At 45.7% G+C, this 23,178-nt stretch overlaps 1 protein-coding gene across 5 annotated transcripts in view; it reads right to left on the reverse strand.

Annotated features, from left to right (window-relative positions):
- Positions 1–23,178, reverse strand: part of PSD3 (pleckstrin and Sec7 domain containing 3) — a 118,062-nt gene that overhangs the window by 54,402 nt on the left and 40,482 nt on the right. For 3 of the 5 annotated variants that reach the window (XM_065657917.1, XM_065657915.1, XM_065657916.1), the window contains 5 exons: positions 19,946–20,152; positions 19,764–19,844; positions 16,646–16,758; positions 13,999–14,057; positions 10,201–10,290 (listed from right to left, as the gene is read on the reverse strand). In XM_065657917.1, the coding sequence (XP_065513989.1) occupies positions 10,201–10,290; positions 13,999–14,057; positions 16,646–16,758; positions 19,764–19,844; positions 19,946–20,152 (550 nt within the window). Of the gene's footprint in view, positions 1–4,381; positions 4,441–5,503; positions 5,542–10,200; positions 10,291–13,998; positions 14,058–16,645; positions 16,759–19,763; positions 19,845–19,945; positions 20,153–23,178 lie in introns of those variants that run through there. The other 2 variants (XM_065657920.1, XM_065657918.1) reach the window with 2 other exon arrangements.

The raw sequence follows: 23,178 nt of genomic DNA on the forward strand, positions 1-23,178 counted from the left end.
AACAAAAGCCAACAGAATACATAAACACACACACAAACTACCTAAAATATACTCTCAAGATCCAGTAACACATTGAGTAGCACAGGAAAGTGTCACTATTTAATGCTGCTATTAAATACTGTTTGTTAAATAAACAACATTAAATATTTCATATAATTGCTTTCCTTCTTCCTTCATCCTTGTTTTTTAATTCTCCCTAAGATGGACATGCACAGGAAAGTTAATCCTGCTGGATAAGCTACACATACACAATGGCTACAGAACTAGAGCTCAACAACTGATCAACAGTAACATTATTGAACCGACATTCCCATGATATTAAGATAATGATTTCTGAGGTCTCCAGGCAATCAAGACTAAATTTAAATGCCTCCAACTGCCATCACTGTGAACAGCAGAAAAACTAGAGCAACCACTTCACTTCTACATGCATAAACAAACAGGTCAACAGGAACCCTAACAGGGTAACAGCAAGCGTGGAGGGAGAATGTCAGATATTGACAGAAAATTTCAAAATTATTAACCAAAATTATCAACCAAAATTATCCACCTAGTTTTCCCCATGAAAGACTCCTGTTCTCCACCAACTACAGTACATTGTTACCAGACATTTACAGAGATGCTGGGGTTTATTCCAATCTGAATTTGCCAACAAAAAACACCTGTTGATGTCCTTGAAAAAGAATCTTTCCTTTTCTTATGGTTTATATTGTAGTACATACACTTGTGCTATAGGCTCTGAAGGAATCCCTGGGGATGACTGATTTCTCTTACAACGTGGAAAGCAATCCTTACCATGGAAAGCTGTCCCATGTCAACTAGATACTGTAGCTGCATAAACATGTGCTTTTCGATGATCTCGACCATGAAGCAAAGTACATCAACTCATAGTACCAGGAAAACATAAGCATTGCTCCTATGACCCCATGTTAGGGAACAGAAACTTCCTTAACACCCCATGAGGGCAACTGAAGTCAGTATTTTTTACTTTACATGAGAAGCAGGGTAAAAGCATGTCCACAACCAGCTGGCTTGTGGTCACTGACACAAGTCTTTACTTCTGACTTTTTTACATCAGTAAACCCCTAAAAATGCGCAGTGTGACAAAACTGGTGAGCAGTGTGACAAGGCTGGTGGAAAACCAAACCAATCCTTGCATCACTGTATCTCTCGGATCCATGCTGTATCTTGAGCCAAAAGAAACCACTCCTAAGGTAAGTGTCCTGCTGAGAATGGTGGGAGAACATGGTTAATGAAAACAAGCTCTTTGATAATAACAGGGATGCTGAGAAAGCATGCCCTGTTCTCCTGTAGAATTGCAAGTGAAGAGCTGCCACTACCCACCTTCATCTTCCCCGCAGCATCTCTGAAAACAGCTCTGTATCACACGCTAGCTGTCGCCTTTCCTGGCAAAGCACCACAGTCTCCAGGGAAAGAAGTTTCTCCTCTAGCATTCCTCCTTTTAGGAACTATTGCCTATTGTCAACAGAGCTGACAGAATTAAGTCAGCCATACATTAGGCACTAACTAACACAGACCTTAACACAGTTCCTTAAGTTAAAGCTGCCAAATGTAGCTACAGAAAACAGCAGCATCTTGAACAAATCTATAAAAGCACCAAACCCCTAAAATTTGGCATGACTGTGACAGAAACCCACATGGAGTTGAACCAAACACTTGTGCAAAGCCTACAAACTCTATTCTCAAAGTCAGCTGCAAAGAACCGCTGCCTCTGTCCCTGCAGCGAGTATGCTTAGAGACAATACTGAAATAAACCCCTCGTCACCCAGCACTCCCCCAGAGATGTGCATAAAAAAAGAAAAAGAACCACCCGTCAATGTTTCCCTCTGATTCAGACAGCAAACACAATAACAACAAAAAGGAAAAGGCGGGGAAAGTAAAAGGAGGGGGAAGGAAAAGGGGGGAAAAGAAAAAGGGGAGAAGGGAAAAGAGGGGGAAGAGGGGAGGGACACCAAACTGGGAGGAGTGGCTGACACACCAGAAGGCTGTGCTGCCATCCAGTGAGACCTGGACAGGCTGGGGAGTTGGGCAGGGAAAAATTTCATGAAAGGTAACAAGGGCAAGTGTAGAGTCTTACATCTGGGCAGCAACAACCCCAGGTTCCAGTATAGGTTGGGGAATGACCTATTAGAGAGTAGTGTAGGGGAAAGGGACCCAGGGGTCCTGGTGGTCAGCAGGATGACCATGAGCCAGCACTGTGCCCTTGTGGCCAAGAAGGCCAATGGCATCCTGGGGTGTATTAGAAGGGGGGTGGTCCAGAGAGGTTCTCCTCCCCCTCTACTCTGCCCTGGTGAGACCTCATCTGGAATATTGTTCTGGGCCCCTCAGTTCAAGAAGGACAGGGAACTGCTGGAGAGAGTCCAGCGCAGGGCCACAAAGATGATGGAGTGGAGCATCTCCCTCCTGAGGGAAGGCTGAGGGAGCTGGGGCTCTTTAGCTTGGAGGAGACTGAGGGGTGACTTCATTAATGTTTATAAATATATAAAGGGTGAGTGTCACGAGGATAGAACCAGGCTCTTCTCGGTGACAACCAATGACAAGACAAGGGGCAATGGGTACAAACTGGAACACAGGAGGTTCCTCTTAATTTTGAGGAGAAACTTCTTCTCAGTGAGGGTAACAGAACACTGGAACAGGCTGCCCAGGGGGGTTGTGGAGTCTCCTTCTCTGGAGACATTCAAAACCCACCTGGACACCTTCCTGTGTAACCTCATCTGGGTGTTCCTGCTCCGGCAGGGGGATTGGACTAGATGATCTTTTGAGGTCACTTCCAATCCCTAACATTCTGTGATTCTGTGATTCTGTGAAAAGTGAGGGGAAAGGGAGGAAGGAGGGGCCAAAAGGGCATGTAAAATTCAGGTGGAAAGGGGGAGAGGGGAAAGGGAATCAAGGCTACTCTGAGAACCACACAGGTTTTACACGGGTGTCACCTGAGTGTTGCACCATGGAGGGAAAGTAGGCATAATCTTTGACATCCCCTTCCTCCACAAATGCATGTACCTATGGCGTGACGTCCAGCTGTCTTGCCGCAAAAGAAGGAGAAATCCTTTCTAATCTTCATGACTTCTGCTAGAACCCAACTGTCAGCAGAGCAGAAAATAAGTGGCTTGGATTTGCCCCAAGTTTGTACCAGCATCTTACAAATACTTCATCCTCCATGGAAGCATGACCTCAGAAGGAAACCAGATGTTCCATTTAACATGACAGGAAAGGAGGGGGCAAAACAAAAACCCAAAAAACCAAACCAACCAACCAAACAAAAAACGAAACAAAAAACAAAACAAAAAACGAAACAAAAATCCAACTTCAGGAGCAAGGTAGCACTCTTACTTGAAAGAAAACAGTGTAACTGGATGAGAAAGAATAGTCCAATGTCATTTGAAAAGTGTAGTGACAAACAAAAGGAAGGAATACAAAGACATATACAGCAATAATTCTAGAACTAGTGGAAGTAATGTTTTCTCCTCTATTTTTTTAGTATGGTATAAATTATATTCCTACTCCTCCTTCCTTCAAGTTGCAGCACAGAACTTAAATTTCAAGCAGATCAGTGGGTGGAAGATCAAAGAATGTTTTTCAGAATTTGTTTTCTACCTACATGGAGGTGGGTGTAATATGTCATAGGGACCAAAATGCATGTGTGACATTGTATTAGAGATTTCCCAGCTTGAAAAGAGCCCAAAATTCCTCCTTTAAAGTGGCAAAGCTCATAATTTCGGGAGACTACCAGTCTGTATCCTCCACAGTGACAGCACAAGAAATGGGAAGTTTGGTGACGTTCATCTTCAGGAGCTGCTAAGCATTTCAGTTAAACTGAGAGACAACTGACAGGCTTGGCTATCTGACAGGCTGCAGAAGCTAAACATCAAATGATTCACTTGCCTGATCAACCTGGACAAGACACTATGGAGACTTTGCCCCCAGAGATGAAAATTAACTCCCCAAACGTTCATTAGGAGCCTGGTATTGAGCCATGTAATTGCAGCTAATAGGAATGGAAATTCTTAGCTGACTCTTCTTGGGTTTCACTCCTTACTGACACAAAAGCCTGGTGGGTTAGGTAAGATCTTTTGAGTAACAGTCAGAAAGCAAAGAGATGAAAGGTTGGGGAGAAATGCAGATCATGAGGGCAGCAACAGCCCCATCCTGAAATGCCTGCTTCCTAGTGAGATAAGCAATTGCTAGTACCACCCCTAGACTGTCCAGAGGAATTCATATTCCTGGATCACCATTACAAAATTTTATATTTTAAGCCTTTTCTAAAGTTCTGCTTTCCCTGCTTAGGGACAGAGCTGGTGGAGAGCATCAGGCTTTTGTTATTATCTTATGTTGCTTTCCTCAGCATAATACCTGGTCTTATTTGAGTTGCGAGAAGCACAGATTTCAGGTTTTTCTCTTTATGTGCATTGAAGCAAGTTCCTGGAATGCAGAAGGAAAATACATTTGCATTTCAATGGGACACGGGGTTGCCGGGATCTCCATTATTCGTGGGACCCAAAGCAATACATGCACCACCATAATCTGGTTTAAGTCGCAGTTTTGCACAGGCATGCTTTAATTGGTTGTTGCTCTTAGACAGGACAAATGACAACACCCAAAAAATTGCAAGCCAAAGGAGACATAAGTTATTGCAGCAGGAAGGTCCTCGCTGAGTATGGAGGGGCGCGAAGACAAGCTGGGTGTTCCCTTCAGTCATTGTGGCTCTGAGACACTTGGCAGTGTGAAAGGAAAGCATGCTTCCGCAAACAACTGTTTCAGACAAGGATTAACGGTTTTATCCTGTGTTCCCTAAATTCTAACTGCCAGATTACACTCTGTTGTCTCCTAGCAGCTGAAAGGGGCTTCGGTAACAGATCTTTCATTTCAAACAGATAAGAAATGGCTACCCCAGAAAACATCGTCCCAACAGAAATATTTTTCACAGGAAGAACTTCATTTTGGGGGAGAAAAAAGGAGGCAGCCTCTGTAACTGAGCAGAGCTCTGGCTTCTTTAGTGGACCAGAGACACTCGGTCCCCTCCACCGCCTTCTCTGCCGGCAGCTGCAGGTGCTGCTGCAGCCAGTGCTGTCCTGCTGTCTTGCTGGGGCTTTTCTGCTGTGATGCCGCAAGCTCTCCTCACCACTCAGCAGCAGCAGGAAGGTGGGAATTCCTTGCCAAGGAGCCTCAGCCATGAAATGGAAGAAGCGAAGAGACTGCAGATGATAGCAATTAGGGTGTACACATCAGTCTGATTAGTGTGATTTCCTCTGCGTAAATGAGGGGGGAATTAGCCGCCTGATGCTCACTCTCTTCTCTCTGCTAAATACCTGAAATGGATGGAATGGATGGAGCAAGATACCAGTAATTCTCTTTAAATTTAGTGTTTGCTTTGGAGGGCATTTAATGGAAAAAAAATGAAAAAAAGAGGCAGCAGCAAGACAGTGTAAAAAAAAATCGTTAATTAAAGGGCAGGGAACTGACAGCAAAATGAGATAAACTCTACCTTGCAGCTTCTACAGGAAATTGCATATTCCAGCAATCCTGAAAAAGAATTCAGATCATTTAGGAAATTAAGGAGGACTACTTCTTCAGAAGAGTTCAGCACCAGCAACTCTCACTTAATTTGGTCACTTCATTACAGTGCTTCTCCAGGAGATAAGGCCTAGCCAAAAACCAGCCTTCGAGAAAATGCAGATCTTTTATGCAGGACTGGCATCTTACCTCCATCAGCAGCCCCTGCCAGAATGGCGCTAGCCAAGTCCCCATAGAGCATCCCAGGTCCTTTAACGTAATGGAGAGGCTCTCTGACAGCACGATGGGTCAGCGAAGAGCTGCTACCTCCTATCAGAAGACATGCAGCCAGGTACGACCCCCTTCATCCCATGCTTGTGTCATAGGGCAGCACAGCTACCAGAGTGACTCCATGTCAGAGGTTGGGTGATGTCCTTGAGTCCACAAATGTGGTATCTTAGACACTGCAGATGCAGAGGACATTTTACTTGTGCAACACAATATGGGCAGGTGGTACTTAGCACACACTCTAACGACAGAGTACCATGCCCAGGCTGCCGCCTAACAAAAGCAGGGATCCATTTACTCAGGCTCCCTGTGGGCCAGGGCAGGTATTTTCTCTTCCTGCATAAGAAAGGCCTCATCACTGCCACCATGCTGGAGCAGTCTCACACACCTTGCCACAAGGTGACAAGAGGAAGACACAGTGGCCAGCACTGTACCAGCACTTCATTCATGGGGACCGCACTGCCTGCAGGAAATGAAGCAAGCATACGTGGCCAAAGTTAGGCTCTTTCCAAGCCAATTTCCTCCTCTTCTCATTCCAGAGCAACCTTGCGAAGCCCAGCTTTGAAGGCAGCTGTGGTCACATAATGTAACGCAGAGTATCATCAGTGAAAATGGTATCACTGTACCAGATTAAAGCTGGTGTGAGCCCAGGAGGAAGGAACTAGCCTGCAGATAAACTGCTGCTATGCTGTAGTCATGAGGCTCCTGACATTGCCCCAGACTGATTTTGTTTCCCATCCAAGTAGGCAGACCCTAGGCCTAGCCTCCCTTTCTACAGGAATAAATGAACAATGGTCTGGTCATGATTCTCTTAGGCTAACAACTCACGGGTTGGACTTAGTTGTTTTAACTGTTTCTGATGTGTTCAGCTCTCTCCCACTCACAGTGGTGCCGCATCTCTCCTCCAGCTTCCCTCACTATCCGCAGCAGCATCTGCGGCAGCTAATCCAGGGTGTCATGTACATCAGCTCAGAGGACATGGGTGCTGCAGCTGGGTCCCTTTGTCTCTCTCAGTCCCAGCAAACCTGTCACTCATCACCACCTGTAAATGCTGGTAACTGTGTGATTCATCATCAGCCTTAGGAGTGAGCACTGAGCCCATCCATAGCAGAGTACTGCTGCAATAACTAGAACAGAGGCAGTCACAACTCTTAGTATTTAGCACTCCTTCCAGGGCTTCAGCTTACCAGGACAAAGGGACCTTTGCCACAGGAAAGTGTAAGATCAAGGCTGGAAGTCAGGATCACCATGCCTGATCACAGCTTGATACCATATAAAATTTTTGTGCTTGGAGTGTGAAAGCTCAGCGTCAAAAGACAGACATTACAAAACGATTTCTTACTTTTGACAAATTTCACTTTCAATAATGTTAATCTGCCTGGATTTAACAGACCTGACTCACCTTCTACACCAGCCAGACCCACAGAGATAGATGCTCCTTATTTACAGCAGAGAAGAGAATCATAGCTTGGAATGCTGGCCCTCCTTTACAAGGAATTTGCCCCAGTTTGAAGGACTACAGCAACCCTGCAGTAAGTATAAACTACCATGCTCAGGTCAGCATGCACTGACAGCACATAACTGGAAATCAGGCTACTGTCTCCACCTCTAGTCTTTACTAGCAGTCAATCGCAGATTAATGGGATGCGTGACAGATGGTCAAATTGGAGCTACTATGGAATAAAAAGGAAGGTAAATATACCTGCCTGCTTGGCAAAGTACTGAATATATGAATATTACAAGCGTATCTCACGGAGAGCACCACGCTTCTAATCACAGTTTGGCATATTTGCTTTTATGGGTCCCAACTTTAAAAGCAACCTCAGATCTGACAAAAGGAATGAGGAAGAAGAAAAAGAGATTAATCTTTGTGCAAATGAGTGTAAAAAAGCAAAACTCTTTTCAGTGTTAATGAAAAGACAGAAAGACACAAGGTGAGCAAGATCATATTAGCATTTCTCACTTCTATCTCTAGTCAGAGTAAAATCTCTGTTCTCAAAGCTCTATCAGTGACACACTGAGAATCATGTCATGAAGGCTTTATGGTGTTTACTAAAGTGTCCTTATTGTTGAGAAAAAATTCAATAAAACAGAGAGATGGCTCCCTCATGGGAGCGGAGGGAAAAGGGCAATCAGATCTCACGTCGGAAGTTTTCTGAGGCTGATCACAGGGAAGACAGAGGTGTCCCTCCTGACATGTTGATGTCTACTCCTTGAGAGGCTGTTTTCCTATCCAGACAAAACAAATTCTCAGGGCCACACTCTGCGCTCAGTAGCACTATGGGTGATGGGACTAACTGAAGGCAACATTTTATTTCTGCCTGTCAGCTGACTGTCATGGATAGCCCCAGCAGTATTTGCACCCTTGACTCTGTGAAGAGGGTCCATGGAAAGCGCTGCAGAGAGCTTCCCAAGCCCTGGATGAACGCTACATGCAAAGATGTAAGCGCTTGGTCAGATGTCTCCTCTCTTCTTTCCCCGCCAGCACCACACAGCTCAGCCCCAGGGCTCAGCAGAGTTGCAGAGCTTCATACAGGGTGGAGCAAAGCCAGGAGGGGAACACAGGGAACCCAGAGAGGCAGAAAAGCGTGCTCCCTTCCCCACGGCTCCGCATTACCCACCAGTGGGTGCTCAGGACTTCGCTCCCACGGGGGGACACTGCCACCCTGTGGAAAGTCTTTCCTCTCCAGGGGCTGGGGAAGGGCATGAGGAGATGGCTCCCAGCCTCATCAATGCTCATTAGATACACTGCTAATGCACCAGCAAGCCATATGCACTTTGGCACGGTGCTGAAGCAGGGCTCTGTGAATTTGATTTATTGAGACTAATGCAAATTTAATTTCTGCTAAGTCTCTGTAATCACATATCTAGTGGCAGGGTGGCTGCTGCAGACAAAGTGATGTAGCTACTAAAATGAACAATTACTACTACTCACTCCGCTCCTCTCCACTGATAAATTAAAACAAGGGACAGAACATCAGCAAATCTTCAGATAAGCCAGATAAAAGACTGAGGCTGGGAGCCACACGTCTGTCTGCAGACATCAGGGCAGCATGCAGAAAAGGGGCAAAAAGCCTCAAATGAGGCAGGACACTAACATCAAGTTTCTTCCATCCTGCTACATCCAAACAATCCCGAGCCCCAGTCCTTACTCTGAGTGGGGTGGCGAACAGCCTGGCAGCCTCAGCATTAGCAGGTCAGTGCTAAACAGCAAGATACAGCCCCAACCGTGTAATTTTGTCAGCAGGAAAACAAAGAGCAGGTGAGCACCAGTGGAATTCTCTCATCAGTGCACTCAGAAAGTTATTTAAACACAGTTTGGAGACCTGTTTCTTCAATAAGAGCTGTAATTAGCCTGCAAATTAATCTCAACACATCTCCCTGTGGCAGACTGAGAAATAAGAGTCTTTGGGAAAAAAAAAAATTAAGCATTGCTGCTGACAGATGAATAATCTGTATCCAGATTTCAAAAATAAAGACATTAAATCTAAAAACAAGGGGGTTAAGTTTATATTCCTAACTCTGAACTGAGGCAGGAGGACACAACAAAAAGCTCCCCAAGGAGTCTGGAGAAACTGAAGAAACTACCAATACTGGAAAACAAAGTCTGCCACTTGTAACTATGCAGGTACATCCACATTGCACAATGGGCCTGAAACGAAACCCACAAGAGACTGCAGTTATTTTTATTTACTCCAGCTCTCAGATGAAGCAACCTCTCATTTTTACTTCCACTACCAAAAAAAAAAACCAAAAAAACCCTCTAGTGTATGCGCTCCTCTCTTCATTCAGATAGACTGTGGTTTCATGCCAGCAATCAGGTAAAAGAGAAACGAAACATTCTTATTATTATTGACAATGAAACGAGATTCATCCTGCTCAGCCTCTTTGCCTATTCTTCAGATTTAACTCCTGGCACAAACTTAATGAACAAAACCAGAAGCAAAGCAGCCTGTGCCAGACAACACATCCTAATCTCAAATTACATCTCCTGCTCTAATGTGAAAACCCCAAAGCATCTTTGATGAAAAAATACACACACTTTCCAGACAGGCAGAGCTCAGGATTAGTCCTTACATATTCAATAGTTAGAACCAACTGGCTGCTTCTGTCTGCTTTAATCAGGAGACAGTACCCTGGGATGGCATGACTGTCTGAGCTTACAAGACACACAGCTCTGGAGCTGGCCCTACTGGTGTTCAGTCTCTATCACAATCAAGTGAAGGCAATTGGGAAAACAGCAGAATGAACACTGTTTATATTATATATATTCTGGGAGACGAAACGTGCCCATCGTTTGTCCTGTTTGACAGTTAAGATTCAGAAAATGCAAGCAGGGTGTTCTGTTTTGAACCATCTCTCATTAAAAGTGAAACCCGTGTTCTGCAGATCATTCCTTACCTTCAACAGCCCTTTTGGGAAGTCTTTGCCATCATTCATCCCCTGGAGGTTAGCAATGAACTCTTGGCAGGTCATCTTTTTCCCAATATTCTGCAAGGGATGGCAGAGAAACACAGCATCATATTCATGCTGCTTTCCAAAATGATGTAAATAAGCAACATATAAATAACTGCATGTAAATAACTGCAACTCCCTGCTCCCATTTAATCCCATCACAGGCAGCACTAAGACAACATTCCCAAGATTTTTCAGAGACAAGTATCCTTGTGTGAATATAGTTAGAAAAGGGAAGGTGCATTTGGACCCCAAGTCCCACACAGCCATCCAAAACCAGCTAAATATAGGAGGGCAATGAAAAGGGTGACGATAAAGTTGCCAGGTATCTTCATGGTGCCTTATACCTCCATGTCTCCAGAGTCTCTACCAGCCTTTGATGGAAAAGCTCTACTAGATCCTGCTGTGGGGCATAAGGAAATAGCCAACTGAGGCCCTTTCCAGACCTTGCTCTTACGATTTCTAATGCTCCCCTCCAGTAGCAACTACTCTGAATTGGAGTAAGATGCCCAGAAGCAGCCATTACCTTTTCTGATTCACAGGCTCAGGCTGCCTGGACTTTTTCATAGGATTGCTCTCTTTTCTCTCTTTCTGTCTAATTCTCAGACTAAAAATTGCTCAACTGAGCCACAAGCAGGAAAGGAATGGCCATGTTCATGTAGGACCCAAACTGCTCCATTTGGAGTCTTGAAGGTGCCCTAAACTGCTCTTAGATCCCAGTCTTCATCACCCCTCAGAGAATGTGTCTGTACTCAGTCACCTGTTGCCTTCAGGTGCTAAAGTCCCATGCTTGACATGCAGGGAACCTTGTGAGAGGGCAGTAATGACAACACTGAGCTGGTGAAAAAGGAGTCCAGAGAGATCTGAAGGAAGGGAAGCAGTCTGGGATGAGCTGTGAAACATGTTAAAAACAGAGGGAAGACAAGGCCCTGTGATGACCACCGTATCTTTGGGGATGCCACTGCTGCCAGTCGGGAGAAGGGGGTGAAGATGACTTCTCCATGGTAAGGGTATGCCTTGGCTGCAGAAATACAGCAGAAGAGCTTAGTGCACCAACAGTGACTTGGGTCAGAAGCAAGATCCCAAATTAAAATAGGAGTGGAGCCCAAAGAAGTGCACCAGTTAGTAATACAGGTCATTCAATTTTATAGTTATATTACAGCTTGGACTGCACCATCCTCTATTTCCCTTCTGTAATGTATGATCAGGGAGAGAAAGAAAACCAGCAAACCTTGACTGTTAGCCTCATCTAGCCACAAAGGAAGATACCATAGCCAACAGCCGGCGCAGACCAGAAGAAAGAGGTAGGCAGGAACGCTAGAAAGATGCACTGCTTCCTGCATCAGGAAGGCTCCTGACAACATAGTCTGGCTGTAACCCTGGCTCTCTAGTTGCTAAGCTTGCAGAACACAACTCGCAACTGCAGTCTTGGGTGCAGGCTGGAGCTGTTCTAGTAGACTTGCAAATGCTTTCCTTCTTCCCTGTGGCAGACTTTAGCCTGCTTGTTTGTTTCCTCCACACAGCAGTTTGCAGCTTCCCCACGCTGACCAAAACCAACAGCAGTGTGGCTCATGTCACCCATGGAGATAATTGGCATTGCAGAAAAACGGCTGGTTTGCCCCAGGACCAAAGCTAGCATCTCCACACAGTGCCGCACAGGTTCTGGAAGATGTGCCTGGCAGTCTAGAGATACCTTAGAAGTCCCTAGCATCACAGTCTGGGTGATGACCTCCCTGCAGAGATGCAAGCATTCATCTCCAAGACACAGCTAGCAAACATAATTTAGTTACAAAGAGAATGAAATGTGGCAAGACAGGGATGAATAAATAGATAAGCAAGAGTTTGTCTACAAGAGTTAGGGGAAGTGTGAACTGAAGGTAGGGCAGCTGCAATACGGCTGTACAAGCAGTTGAGCTTATTGTGAAATTAAAGTGTCCGCACTTAGGATCAGTATGTCAGCAACAAATAGAGCTCAGTGTAGACAAGCCCTGTTACTCATTTGCTTCCTGTTTTAGTAGAATCATGGTAAGAATGGATCTGAGCATTATCTTTGTTGGGAAACAGGCAATTAGTATGTACCTGCAAGAGGCTGCATTCTAAGTCAAAAATGCCCAACTTACCACCTATGTGGAAAAATGCAAAGCAATAAGTGGAAGACCAAAATTGCAGGAAATCAGAGAGAGAGAGAGAAGACACACATGCAGGAATCTGGCAAACATTACGGCTGCATACAAGTAACAACACACTAATGACTGCCAGTAGGACAAGCCTCCAAAGTTACAGACTGCAACAGCAAGAGTCATCCTAGCTTCAGCTGCAAATCAGCAACAGCAACAATGGGTCGGAGCCAGATAGTCTACTCCAATGCCTAATGAAGACAGTAGGGCTCACTAAAGGATTGCAGGGAGCAACAGGAAACGCTGTTGGGCTAACATCCAACCATTTAGTCTTCCTCCCTGGACTGCAAGGCCAAAGTGGGTGCCCTAGGCTGCTCATCGCTCTGGGGAGTGGGATACCTGCACGGGCAGTCCCAGGTATGCTCAACAGAAGTGGTAGATGCTAAGAGGCACGCCGGGGTATGTTCCTGTACCTCTGCTCACCCTCCCGCGTGACTGACACACTTCTCAGTTAGGGAAGGCTCCACATTCAAAGAAAAAAATTCTTCCCAGTTCCCTTACCCTCCTATTTCTACAATTTTCAGACAATTAAGGGGACGTGGGCGTCAAAACCCCTGGGGAAGTACGCACAAGCCTTGACTTCATTACCTGTACCCACTGAAGAGTTGCACCCACAGAGGCTGAGCAGCCCTTGGAGACAGACCCAGGGTGCCTCCATCTCCTGTTGCCCAACCTACCACCCTTGCTGTGTAAGAGCTCCCAACTGAGGCCCTCCTGGAAGAGCCCTTGACACTGCAGTGGAGGATCTCAGCCAGAGAGAAGCCCCAAAGCCACTTGGCTGAAGCCACTGCTCCTGCATGGTACCATGGCATGCTCCCCGTGTTTTCCCCTCTATCCTGACTCCAGGATGGGGGAAGCCTCCCATCAGCATGGGAACACCATGCATAGCAGGCATATTGCATTACGGGTGCTGAAATACAGATCCGAGGGCTGCTGGCACCCTATTCCAGTGTGACTAAGACTCAAACTGCAATAATATCTCCCCTGGGCAGGTAGTGGGTGTGCAGTGGGGGAACACAGGGCTCCCACTCAGAATGCCCATGGCCCCTTCCACTCCTTTGGCTCTGGGCACATCTGTCATTACTCTGGCTGAGCAGAATACTGCTTCCACCAGATCTCCACCTTGCAACTGGATGCCTGCAAACATCATCTTCCCCTTGCAACCTTCTCAGCAACTCATCACCTCCCTTCTTTCTTCTGCCTTCCCAAATGTTTTTACATAATGGAAAGGGGAACCCAATACCAACCACAGCTTCCTGGGCAGGGCCAGCTGCTGTAACCAGGGAAGGATGGAGAGCACACCAGAAAGACAGGGGCCTGAGGACAAGGAGCATCCTGAGACATTATGGCAAAGCCAGGCACAATGCCGGCTTACGCATTACTGATCTGGACCTGCTGGAAAGCCCTGCCCAAGACATCAGGCTGGCAGTGCAGTCTTCTCACTGTTTGCCATCTGCAGGGGTGCTTTAGTAGCAGGCCACCAGCAAGGGGACTCTGCTGTCACAAGATCACCACCTCCAAGCACAGTGTTGACAGGAGCAGTCTACACAAAGCTGTGCATACTCACGTGGCCATGCAAGTCTGTGTTCAGCAGCATCATGGCACATGTGAGACAGTGAACTCCATCTGCAGAAAGAGACATAAGCAGAGTCACGTGCAAACCCATGTCTGGACTTCTAAGAACAGCTGAAACTGAGCTTCATACCCTAACTGAGTTTGTTCCCTTAACAAGAATCTGTTTTATCAAGAAATACACATAATTAAACATATGAACAGTGAAGTCATCCCACAGCTGCCAAGCCAGAACAGCCTTTCTTTCATCTTTTAATGACTGTCAAAACTATCTTCCAGCACCCATGGATGAGGCAAACCAGACAGGAAGCCACACTGTCACCCTTTGCTTGCTAATATCAATACCACAGCCTGAATCAACTCCCTGTTTTTCATTTATTTCAGGGCAGAAAGGGAAGGGTAAAATACAGCCATTCTTGTGTGCAGAGCAGATACAACACTGTCTTCCTCCTCCTTTGGCCCCCTCATTGAGGGCTCAATTAGACTGAATTTTGGAGAACTTCAATCAGTGGTTTACATTACCTTGGCTCCATATTGGGTAGAGAGTGCTCCAGCGATTTCTAAGGTGGTCCTGTAGCAAAGGCCCTCAACAATGAGCCAGTAGAGGCAGATTGTATCGCTAGCTCCATCCCCAGAGTAACTGTGGCAGACTTGGCAAAGTCAGCGTAGACTGTCATTTGCAAAAGTGTACGCCAATTTCACAATCCTCATTTTCCAGGCAGCTCTCTTAAAATCTGAAGTGTATTGGCTGTGCACAAATCCAGGCAAAGGTGATAGTGCCCATGGTGCCATTTATCACCTCTGAAAATTCAAATGCCTCTAGCCAGTTTCCAAACATTAGGAACACATTAGGAAAAATATTTTCTCCATTCTCTTGTTGATAAACACATGGTGCCACCTTCCCTTCTCTCACCGGGGTGTCATAAAGACACAGAATAATTTTTGAGACTTTCACACACTAAAGGGACATGTGCATAAAAACCTTCACAGATGAGTCCAGATAATGACTATGCACAGGTCCATCTGTGCAGTGAAGGAAGAGGAATGGAGGATAAGGATAGATATATTTCACACCCAGTGTGACTATAGCAGGCTTAAATTAGTGTAAGATGAAGCCATTACAAAAATATGTTCCCCAACATAAGGATGCCTTCTTATGATGTTTGTACAGGCCCTAGCACCCAAGCAATGTGTCTGAACTGTAGCAGACCATGAAATGAGAGATCTATTATTACTAGCAGTAGTAAGTTTGAAGTAGCTTGCTTCTGGGGCTGTGGTACTCCAGTTTAGGTCTATGCATTTCTCTAGAGTAGCACATCCTCTCATTTCCAAAGTACAAATGCATCCAGAAGATGGAAAAGGGAAAAGGGAAAAGAGAAAGCCAAATGCAACCCTGGATTTCCATCAAAAGAAACCACCACTGTATTTCTGCAGTGTAGCATTCGACTACTGACAGCAGAAATACAGCATCTAAAATACGTGAAATCCTGGGCAAAATCTGAAGGGCTCACATTATTCTAAATGCTTACTAAGGCTCAGAAGTGGCAATGTCCCTTCTGCACCCTGACTAGACTAAGGCTGCCACATCAACATGCCCGTCATTGTTTCAGTCTGGACATGACACACCTATTCTACACAACTGCCTGAGGAGTCTTGAAACAAGAAATACGTTGGGAAGAGGACAGGAACAGCATGGCAGCAGATCCTGTCTTACCACTACCTATTCCTCTCTCCTGCATGCCAGCCAGTAAAACGCAAAGTGAACTAACATCACTTCGCTGCAACAGAGGCAGGTCACGAAGCAAGGGGTAATGAAGTGTGACAGTACCTCCAAGTGTGGCAGCTCCTTCTCACTTACACTTGAGACTAAAGGCACAGCTGAGACTGTGCTTACTTTCTTTCTTGCCCTCCTCCCTTTCTCAGCATGTGATCAGCCGGCCCTGCCATCATGGGGCTGCATGTCTCTGCTGGCGTGGCCGGCTGAAGGCATCAGCTCTGCCAGTGGACAGTTCATCCTCTTCTCCAATGCCAGCCTTCTCAGGTTTGATCCATGTGTTTGTTTGTTTCCCCCACAAATTTCAAAAATTACTGGAAACATTTGCAAGGAGGCAGCACTCTGATTGATGTTACCTAGGTGAGATGAAACCATGCCAGGGTCTGGATACAGCACCCAAAATTCACCCCCACAACTGGCAAGAACTGGCATGACTGCTGCCTGTGCACGCAGAGATGCAAGCGCTGAATGGAGCATGGAAAGCAAACAGCTTCTTTTCCACCTGAGATGGGACCTATTCGCATCCACATGCATGTAGCTAGAGTACAGGTACCCACACGATGGAAGTCAGCAAGACCAGAAACCACAACTGAGGACGTTCAAATCTGGAGATGCTACAACTGAGGCTTTACACTGAGGACGCTTAAACACCTTTCCTGACTGGGGATAAATACAGATTTTTCACTGCCTTACCACAATTACGTTTGGAGTACGTGGAGGGTTTCAATGCTCATCACTGGCAGTCTCTAAAGTGTGGCACTTCAATTAAACACCTTCAGTTCTCAGGCATGCACCGCACATGCTACTGAAGGCAAGCATGAAGGAAGAGGGAGAGAACCAAAGACCTTCATAGCAGAAACAAAGTTACCTTGAGAAGAAATGGTGTTGGGGTTGCACTCGTAGTATCTGCTGGAGAAGTGGATTAAAACTCTCTCTCGTTCCTGAGTTTCTCCGATAAGTGAAAAGGCTTTAAAGAAACTCCTATTAGAAGAGCAGGAAATGGTGAAATTAAAGTGATAAATCTCCTTTTTCCTCACACGGTGCACAGAGCAAAGCACACTTCACAGTAGGAAGTACATAAGTACATGCCAGACATTTGCTTCCAAGAAGCCTTTCTAGGAAAATGGGCTATTATGCCATGTGCAGTTAATTCCACCATTATAGTAAATGAAGCAGGAGTTAAATTACCACTGGTCTCACCCACAGAACATACAAACTAATAAGCAATCATAGCACTTCAAGGAGCTGTTCTTATTTTTAATATTTTTCTTTTCTTTGGGGAAGGAACTAGAGCTGGTGTCGTATATGCATGACAGACATCCAGGGTGTTCTCTGTCTTTTTCTAATTGTCTGTCACCCTGCATCTTTCAACTTTACACTCATTAGTATGCCCATCCAAATCAGAGGAGCTACTCCAGACAGTGAAGTCAGGCCGGTGCACTGCAGACTCAGAGCCCATACCAAATGTGTGGTCCTCCTTCTAGAGGGTCACCTACCAGAATGGCCATGACCACACCAGTCACCTTGCAGAGGGCAGCGTGACTACTCGACCTGCAGAAAACATCTGGGGAAGATGGCAGAGGAGTTTCAACATCTCGCACTGCACTTCAACAGTGGGAGGAGCAACCTGGCCCTCCTGGGTTCCTGACAGTCCAGGGCGCAGGCTGATGCAGCCAGTGAGCCTGTGCAAAGAGGCGGGACACACACACATCTTCCACTCTTCATCCAACACTTAATCACCTCTCCCCTTAACCATGTTACTATTCTTCCTGCTAGAAAATCTCGCCTGGCAGCCAAAGAACTTCTGCAAAATTCCCACATCCTGGAGCCAAGAGATGACTTCAGCAGTATCAGCCTATGCTCATTGTCAGGATGCTTCCAAGAAAAGCCTGAAAACACAAACTTTCTGGGTCCGAAGCAAGACAGCATACAAAATGAGTGCATAATAGACAATTTTTAAATACTCCATGAGACTGAAACTAACACTAGATCTGAAAGGTGTGGAATATGTTGCTGGAACATTTATGTCTATCTAGCCTGGATGAACAAACATTAATTTTTTCTCTTTGATGTAAGGTCAGAGATGAGCTGTACTTGCAATGATCTCACAACCACACAGAGCGTGATTTGCTTGGTAATAACTTAATTTCACATGTAATGTATTGCAAATAACTCAATTCACAAGTAAGTATAACTGAGTCTTCACAGGGTTTCTCCTTCTTTTCTCTTCTCTTTTCTCTTCTCTTTTCTCTTCTCTCCTCTCTTTCTCTTCCCTTCTCTTCCCTTCCTCATGCCCCTATGGGACATTTTGACAACCAGCCATTTTTACTCCTCCTCCAGCTCTGGCTTTTTCCAGCAACAGCCCCTGCCCACACGATGCACCATTGACCTGCACCCTCTACTGCTCTTCAGCACCTTTACCCAGCTCTGGAAGCTGCCTTGGAAAGGCAACTGATGAAACAGCATTTGCTACAGAAACAAGGCAGGTTCCTTGCTCTCAGAGCTGCGGCCAAGGGCCACCAGGGCAAGTTTGTAACCACTGGGAGGACCAGGATGGACTTTGAGAGGGGCTGAAACAGTGGTTCCACCTCTCCACCTCCTGTGGACCTGCAGAGGATGCGAAAGATGCATTCAGAAGAACCGTCCAGCAGCAAAAGGATGGTTAACCCTTGCTCCCTGCAAATAGGAGGCGGCACGCCTCAGCTGCCCCAGGCTTCGGGATGATGCTCTGTCCCTAGTTTTTGCTGCCTGCTCAGGGTGTACAGCCAGCTGTGACTGTGGCCACTCCCGAAACCTCAGCAAACCCCTGGCATGTCCTAGTCCCACACGAGCCAGAGCATATTTCAGAGAAGGTCATGACTACTAATAATAACTGGAAATCTACTGGGAGCAGAGACCTCCTAAATATGTGTCACAAAGCAATTAGGTGTTGGATTTCACCATTTAAAAGACATCTATATTTAGCATCGCGCTTCAGGGCTGCTAAAACCTGGAAGGAGCCACAGACCTTCCACCACTCCAGCTGCTCCTGCCCTGTGCTGAGTGAGGGCTCCAGCTCCATTCCCCACCATGGGAGCAGCCAGTTCACTCTTCTGCAGGCACGTTTCCTTCCAGCCACCTTTGGCAGGCAGGACTCCAGGCTTTCCTTGGGGTCTGCCATGGCCTCCTGGAGTCAGCAACCTGGAAATGCATTTGCAAGGGGACTAGCAAGTGCCTGCAGACCTGCTGGTTTTGTTTCATTAGAAAAAAAAATAAAAATAACTCACTTGAGTAACCTCAGTCAGATGATTTAAACTCACTTTAAATCCCATTAAATTGTGTAGCCACTGCTACACAAACTTGGTGTTTTGCCTCCTAAGAAAAAAACCCAACCCAAACCAAACCATTGTTGAGGCCTAATTCGAGTGTAAAAAGGAAGGAAAATTGAAGGGCTGGGTTTTCAAACACCCACACTGGCAGCTACCAAACTCTCAACAGCATTCTCCATGTGGAAGCTTTTACTGTTCTGCACATTTTTGGGTGCCTCAGAGGGACATGGAGAGACGGGCTGCTGAGCTACATCAAACCCTGGCCCTGGCTTTGAGCACTGCAGCCAGGCAAAGCAAGCTCCAAAAGGCATCGGCCAAGAAGTCTGTGCAGCTCAGCTGTGAGCAAGAACTTCGTTCCTCAGCAGCACCTGGCAGACTACAAGTCCCCTGTTAACCGAGTGACTGGTCATTTTTCTCCACCTCCTCTGCACCAAGGACCACCCCTAAGCAGGTCCACCTAAAGATTTCCCTCTCCAGGAAACGCCACCGCTCCAACAGCACTCCAGAGTATGGCAGCACGCCAAGCCAAACAGAAGAGAAAAGCTCCATCCCAAAAACACATCACAACCCTCTCTTCACCCTCTCTAGCCCCAACAGAACAACCACTTCAATCAGGACAATATAGCAAATAGCACCATTACTGAAACAAGAACATAAGGTCTGCAAATGGGCATGTACCTGAGCGAGTAGTCCAGCGTCATGCCTGTGAAGTCAAAAAACTTAAGGTATTCTTCAGCCACAAGCTTGCTGAATTCGTTGCTTTAAACAAACAAATAAATAAGTAAAGGTTATCATTCAAGACAGAACCCCTCCAGAAGCAGCAAGAAAAACATGGCCAAAGGCCTTGTATCAGCACATACTTTTTACCCAAATGCTTTGCCACATCAGAGCGTTTGAATCTGTCCAGATGGTAGAGGCGCTTAGCCAGGCGCCTGGCTGCTTCCAAATTGCTGCTGCTGCCATTGCTGAGATCATGGCTGAGGGTTCTGGTGGCATCTTTCTCCTGGAGTTCATTGCTCTCCATGGCAGCACTAGAATTTAACACCACATTCTGCAGTTCAGCATTGCTATGAGACAGAAAGAATATGGAAAGGAGGAAAATAAGATGACGTTACAGTTTCAAGAAGGATTTGATTCCTCTTAGAATACAAGGCAATTAATGGTACAGAGGCAAGATTAAACAACACAGCAAATTCCACTTAATTGAAGGAGCTGTGTAGGACAGGGACATTTATTTAGCAGTCATCAGAGGTTAAGAGAGTTTAGCATGGAGACCCAAATATGGGCTTTCCAGCCCAGAAATACTTTCCGCTCTGCACTCACTTTCCAAGTGTCCTGAGTGTCCACAAGTTGTGCTCACTTCAGAGAGCTGTTGGCTATTATCAGCCTACAACTGCATCTGACAACACTGGCTCCTCATTTGCTTCTTGCACTAGTATTTTTTAAGCCAGTTGCTTACTTGGCTTGAAGGGGTCCCTGTAAAAGTAGGCCATTAGCCATTGTATAGGCAAAAATGCCACAAGCAAGCTAGGGTGTTCAGTAGTCCAAGCTGACTCGGCACAAGTCCCTTCCTCATTCTTCCCCAGTTGTCCCGGAAACATTACAACTCTCCAAATCTAAAATAACATCTGCAGAAGTCTCAGAGGCTTCCATGCCGCCCACAAGCAGCAGCCATCCCATAGGGAAGAACCGCTAGAAAAAGCAGGACTTGGAGCAAGGAATCCAGTTTGGGGAATGGGAGAGAGACACAAGCCACCCAGGCCTGCCTGGAGAACTGCTTGTTTTCCTCCTGCTCCCTTGTGGTGGCAATGATTTCCCTCACTGGCTGCTCAAAGTCAGTCCCAGGGCACTTTACATAAATCATGCATTTATGGATTGCTCCCCCCTCTATTACAGAAGGAAAGTTCTGGCTGAGCTGTGTGCCTACTTTGCTTTCTCCCTGTAAAGAGGCAAGAGCCCTCCACACCAGAAAGTGCATCCCCACATACACAACCCTGCACACTGGCAGGCTTTTAACTTTTGGAAAGCTTTTCTCATACACTGGCATGAAAAGTCTTTCAAAATCTCAGCTCTGTGTGTGTGTGTGTGTGTTCATGACAGCATTTCTATTTAAAAAAAATACTGTAGAGAAATTCTTTCCACTAAATCTTCATTTACACAGGAGTAATGAACTATCAGCAGGGGTCATGTGCAGGGCAGATACAAGTGGAATGAGTTAAAGATTACTTGGAACACAACACTTCAACATACCACAGTTTCACATGCCACTGTAATCTTCAGGCTTGACAAGCCACAGTTAGAACAACCGATCACTGCACTCCAGTAACTATTATCTAACCATTTACTGAAATGTCTGCTAGCCAATTATTCACCCTTTCCATACAATGTGAGCTTAAAATACAAATCTTCTGCTATTCTGCATGCCTCCTTCCACACAAATCATTACCTGTGCCCTACCTAACTTCCCATGCATGGTTTAAGAGAAGGACGTGCGTAGTGCTCCTACAGGAAAGGGACTTACCCATTTCACCTCTTTTTTCCAGCCTCCTAGTACTGTTAGAATATCAAAAGTATCAAACATCCATGCTGTGGGTACAACTTTTTAACAAGTTTATAAGGAAAACAGACGTCTAACCTGTTCTTGTAACTACTGGGGATTTATTTCAGTGTAAATCATAAGGTGCTATAACAAAAGAGGCTCAGTCTCAGTACTCTAGTGGGGAATTAATACTGTAAATACAATTCCAACCGCATTCCTATCACTGACCACCAGCTACCCTAGAAAACAAAAAAATGCCCCTCCTGATACTGTTGCTGTGGAAAGTGCCTCCTCAGCCCTTTCCAAAAGCACTAACCAATGTCTGAAATTCTCTAAATTGGGTCTACTCCAAATTTGTGTAGAAAGTAAATTCCACAGTCCTCTGACATACACACCAAGCAACTCCTTGTCCATTCCAATCAGGCACGCCTGGTTTCAAACTCCCAGTTCTAACAATTGAAAAGAACAAAGAATAACCAGGTGAGCTAACAGAGCCTTCCTACATGCAGAAGGCTCTACAGAGCCTTCCACATACAATGCTGCTTCAAGAGCCATGCCAACTTGCAGAGCCTCGCTCATAAATCACAGCCCTGTTTCACCACTGCTCTTTATTAAAGGCAATATTTATAGCCTTGAAAGATGGCCAAAGCTGACAAGAAATATCTGCACTCTGCTAGGAACCAGTGCACTACGAAGAGTCAACGTTACTGCAAACCACCATAAGTTTAGAAAGAAAGAAAGTGTCAGCATCTGCCACTTAGTGAAACAAACAGTATGGAAGCTCCCAGCTTCTGTTTTGCCTCTTGGAGCAGCGGCTGGGATGTGAGGGAAGAACACCCAGCTGTGCTGGTTTGACTGAAAATGAGTTCATTTTCTTCATGCAGGTAGAAACCTTTCTTTTTCATAGCTAGCATGGTCATTATTTGGACTTAGTTTGAGAACAAGAGATAACACCCCAGCACAGAGTTAATGTTTTTAATTGCTCTGGTCTGAGAGCCAAGGACACTCTGAGCGCTCTGCCCACAGGTGTGAGGCAGCGAGGAAGGCGGGCATGGATGGGGCAGAGCTTGACTGACATGCAGACTGATCAATAAGAGCATTCCATCCCATTAGCATCATGCTTCATATTTAAGGAGAGTTGGGATCTTCCAGTCTCTCTCTCTCACTTCTTCACCTTCCTCAGTCTTTTTGTCAGAACTGGGGGAGTTCTGTTCGGGATGTTTAATTAGGCCTTTTGTCGTTTTGCCTCTGAGCCTTCCTGCCTTTTATCCTCTTCTCTCTTCAGGATGAGCTGTTTGGAACCACCTGCTGTTTCCTGGGACTGGCTGCTCAGTGTGGATGGAGTTTGTGAGGAATTGCATTGAGTATCATTTATTTTATATTATATCCTATTTCTATTATACATATATATTTACTAGTAGTATATTAGTATTTTGTTATTTTATTAAATTGTGCTTACCTCAATCCAAGTTTCTCCCTTCCCTTTCAATTCGCTCCCCTATTTGGGGGATGGGGGGGGGTGAGTGAGTGGCTATTGTGGTTGTATTGCTAGCT

This window comes from Caloenas nicobarica, chromosome Z, assembly GCF_036013445.1.
Source record: "Caloenas nicobarica isolate bCalNic1 chromosome Z, bCalNic1.hap1, whole genome shotgun sequence".
In the NCBI taxonomy this organism is placed as follows: domain Eukaryota; kingdom Metazoa; phylum Chordata; class Aves; order Columbiformes; family Columbidae; genus Caloenas; species Caloenas nicobarica.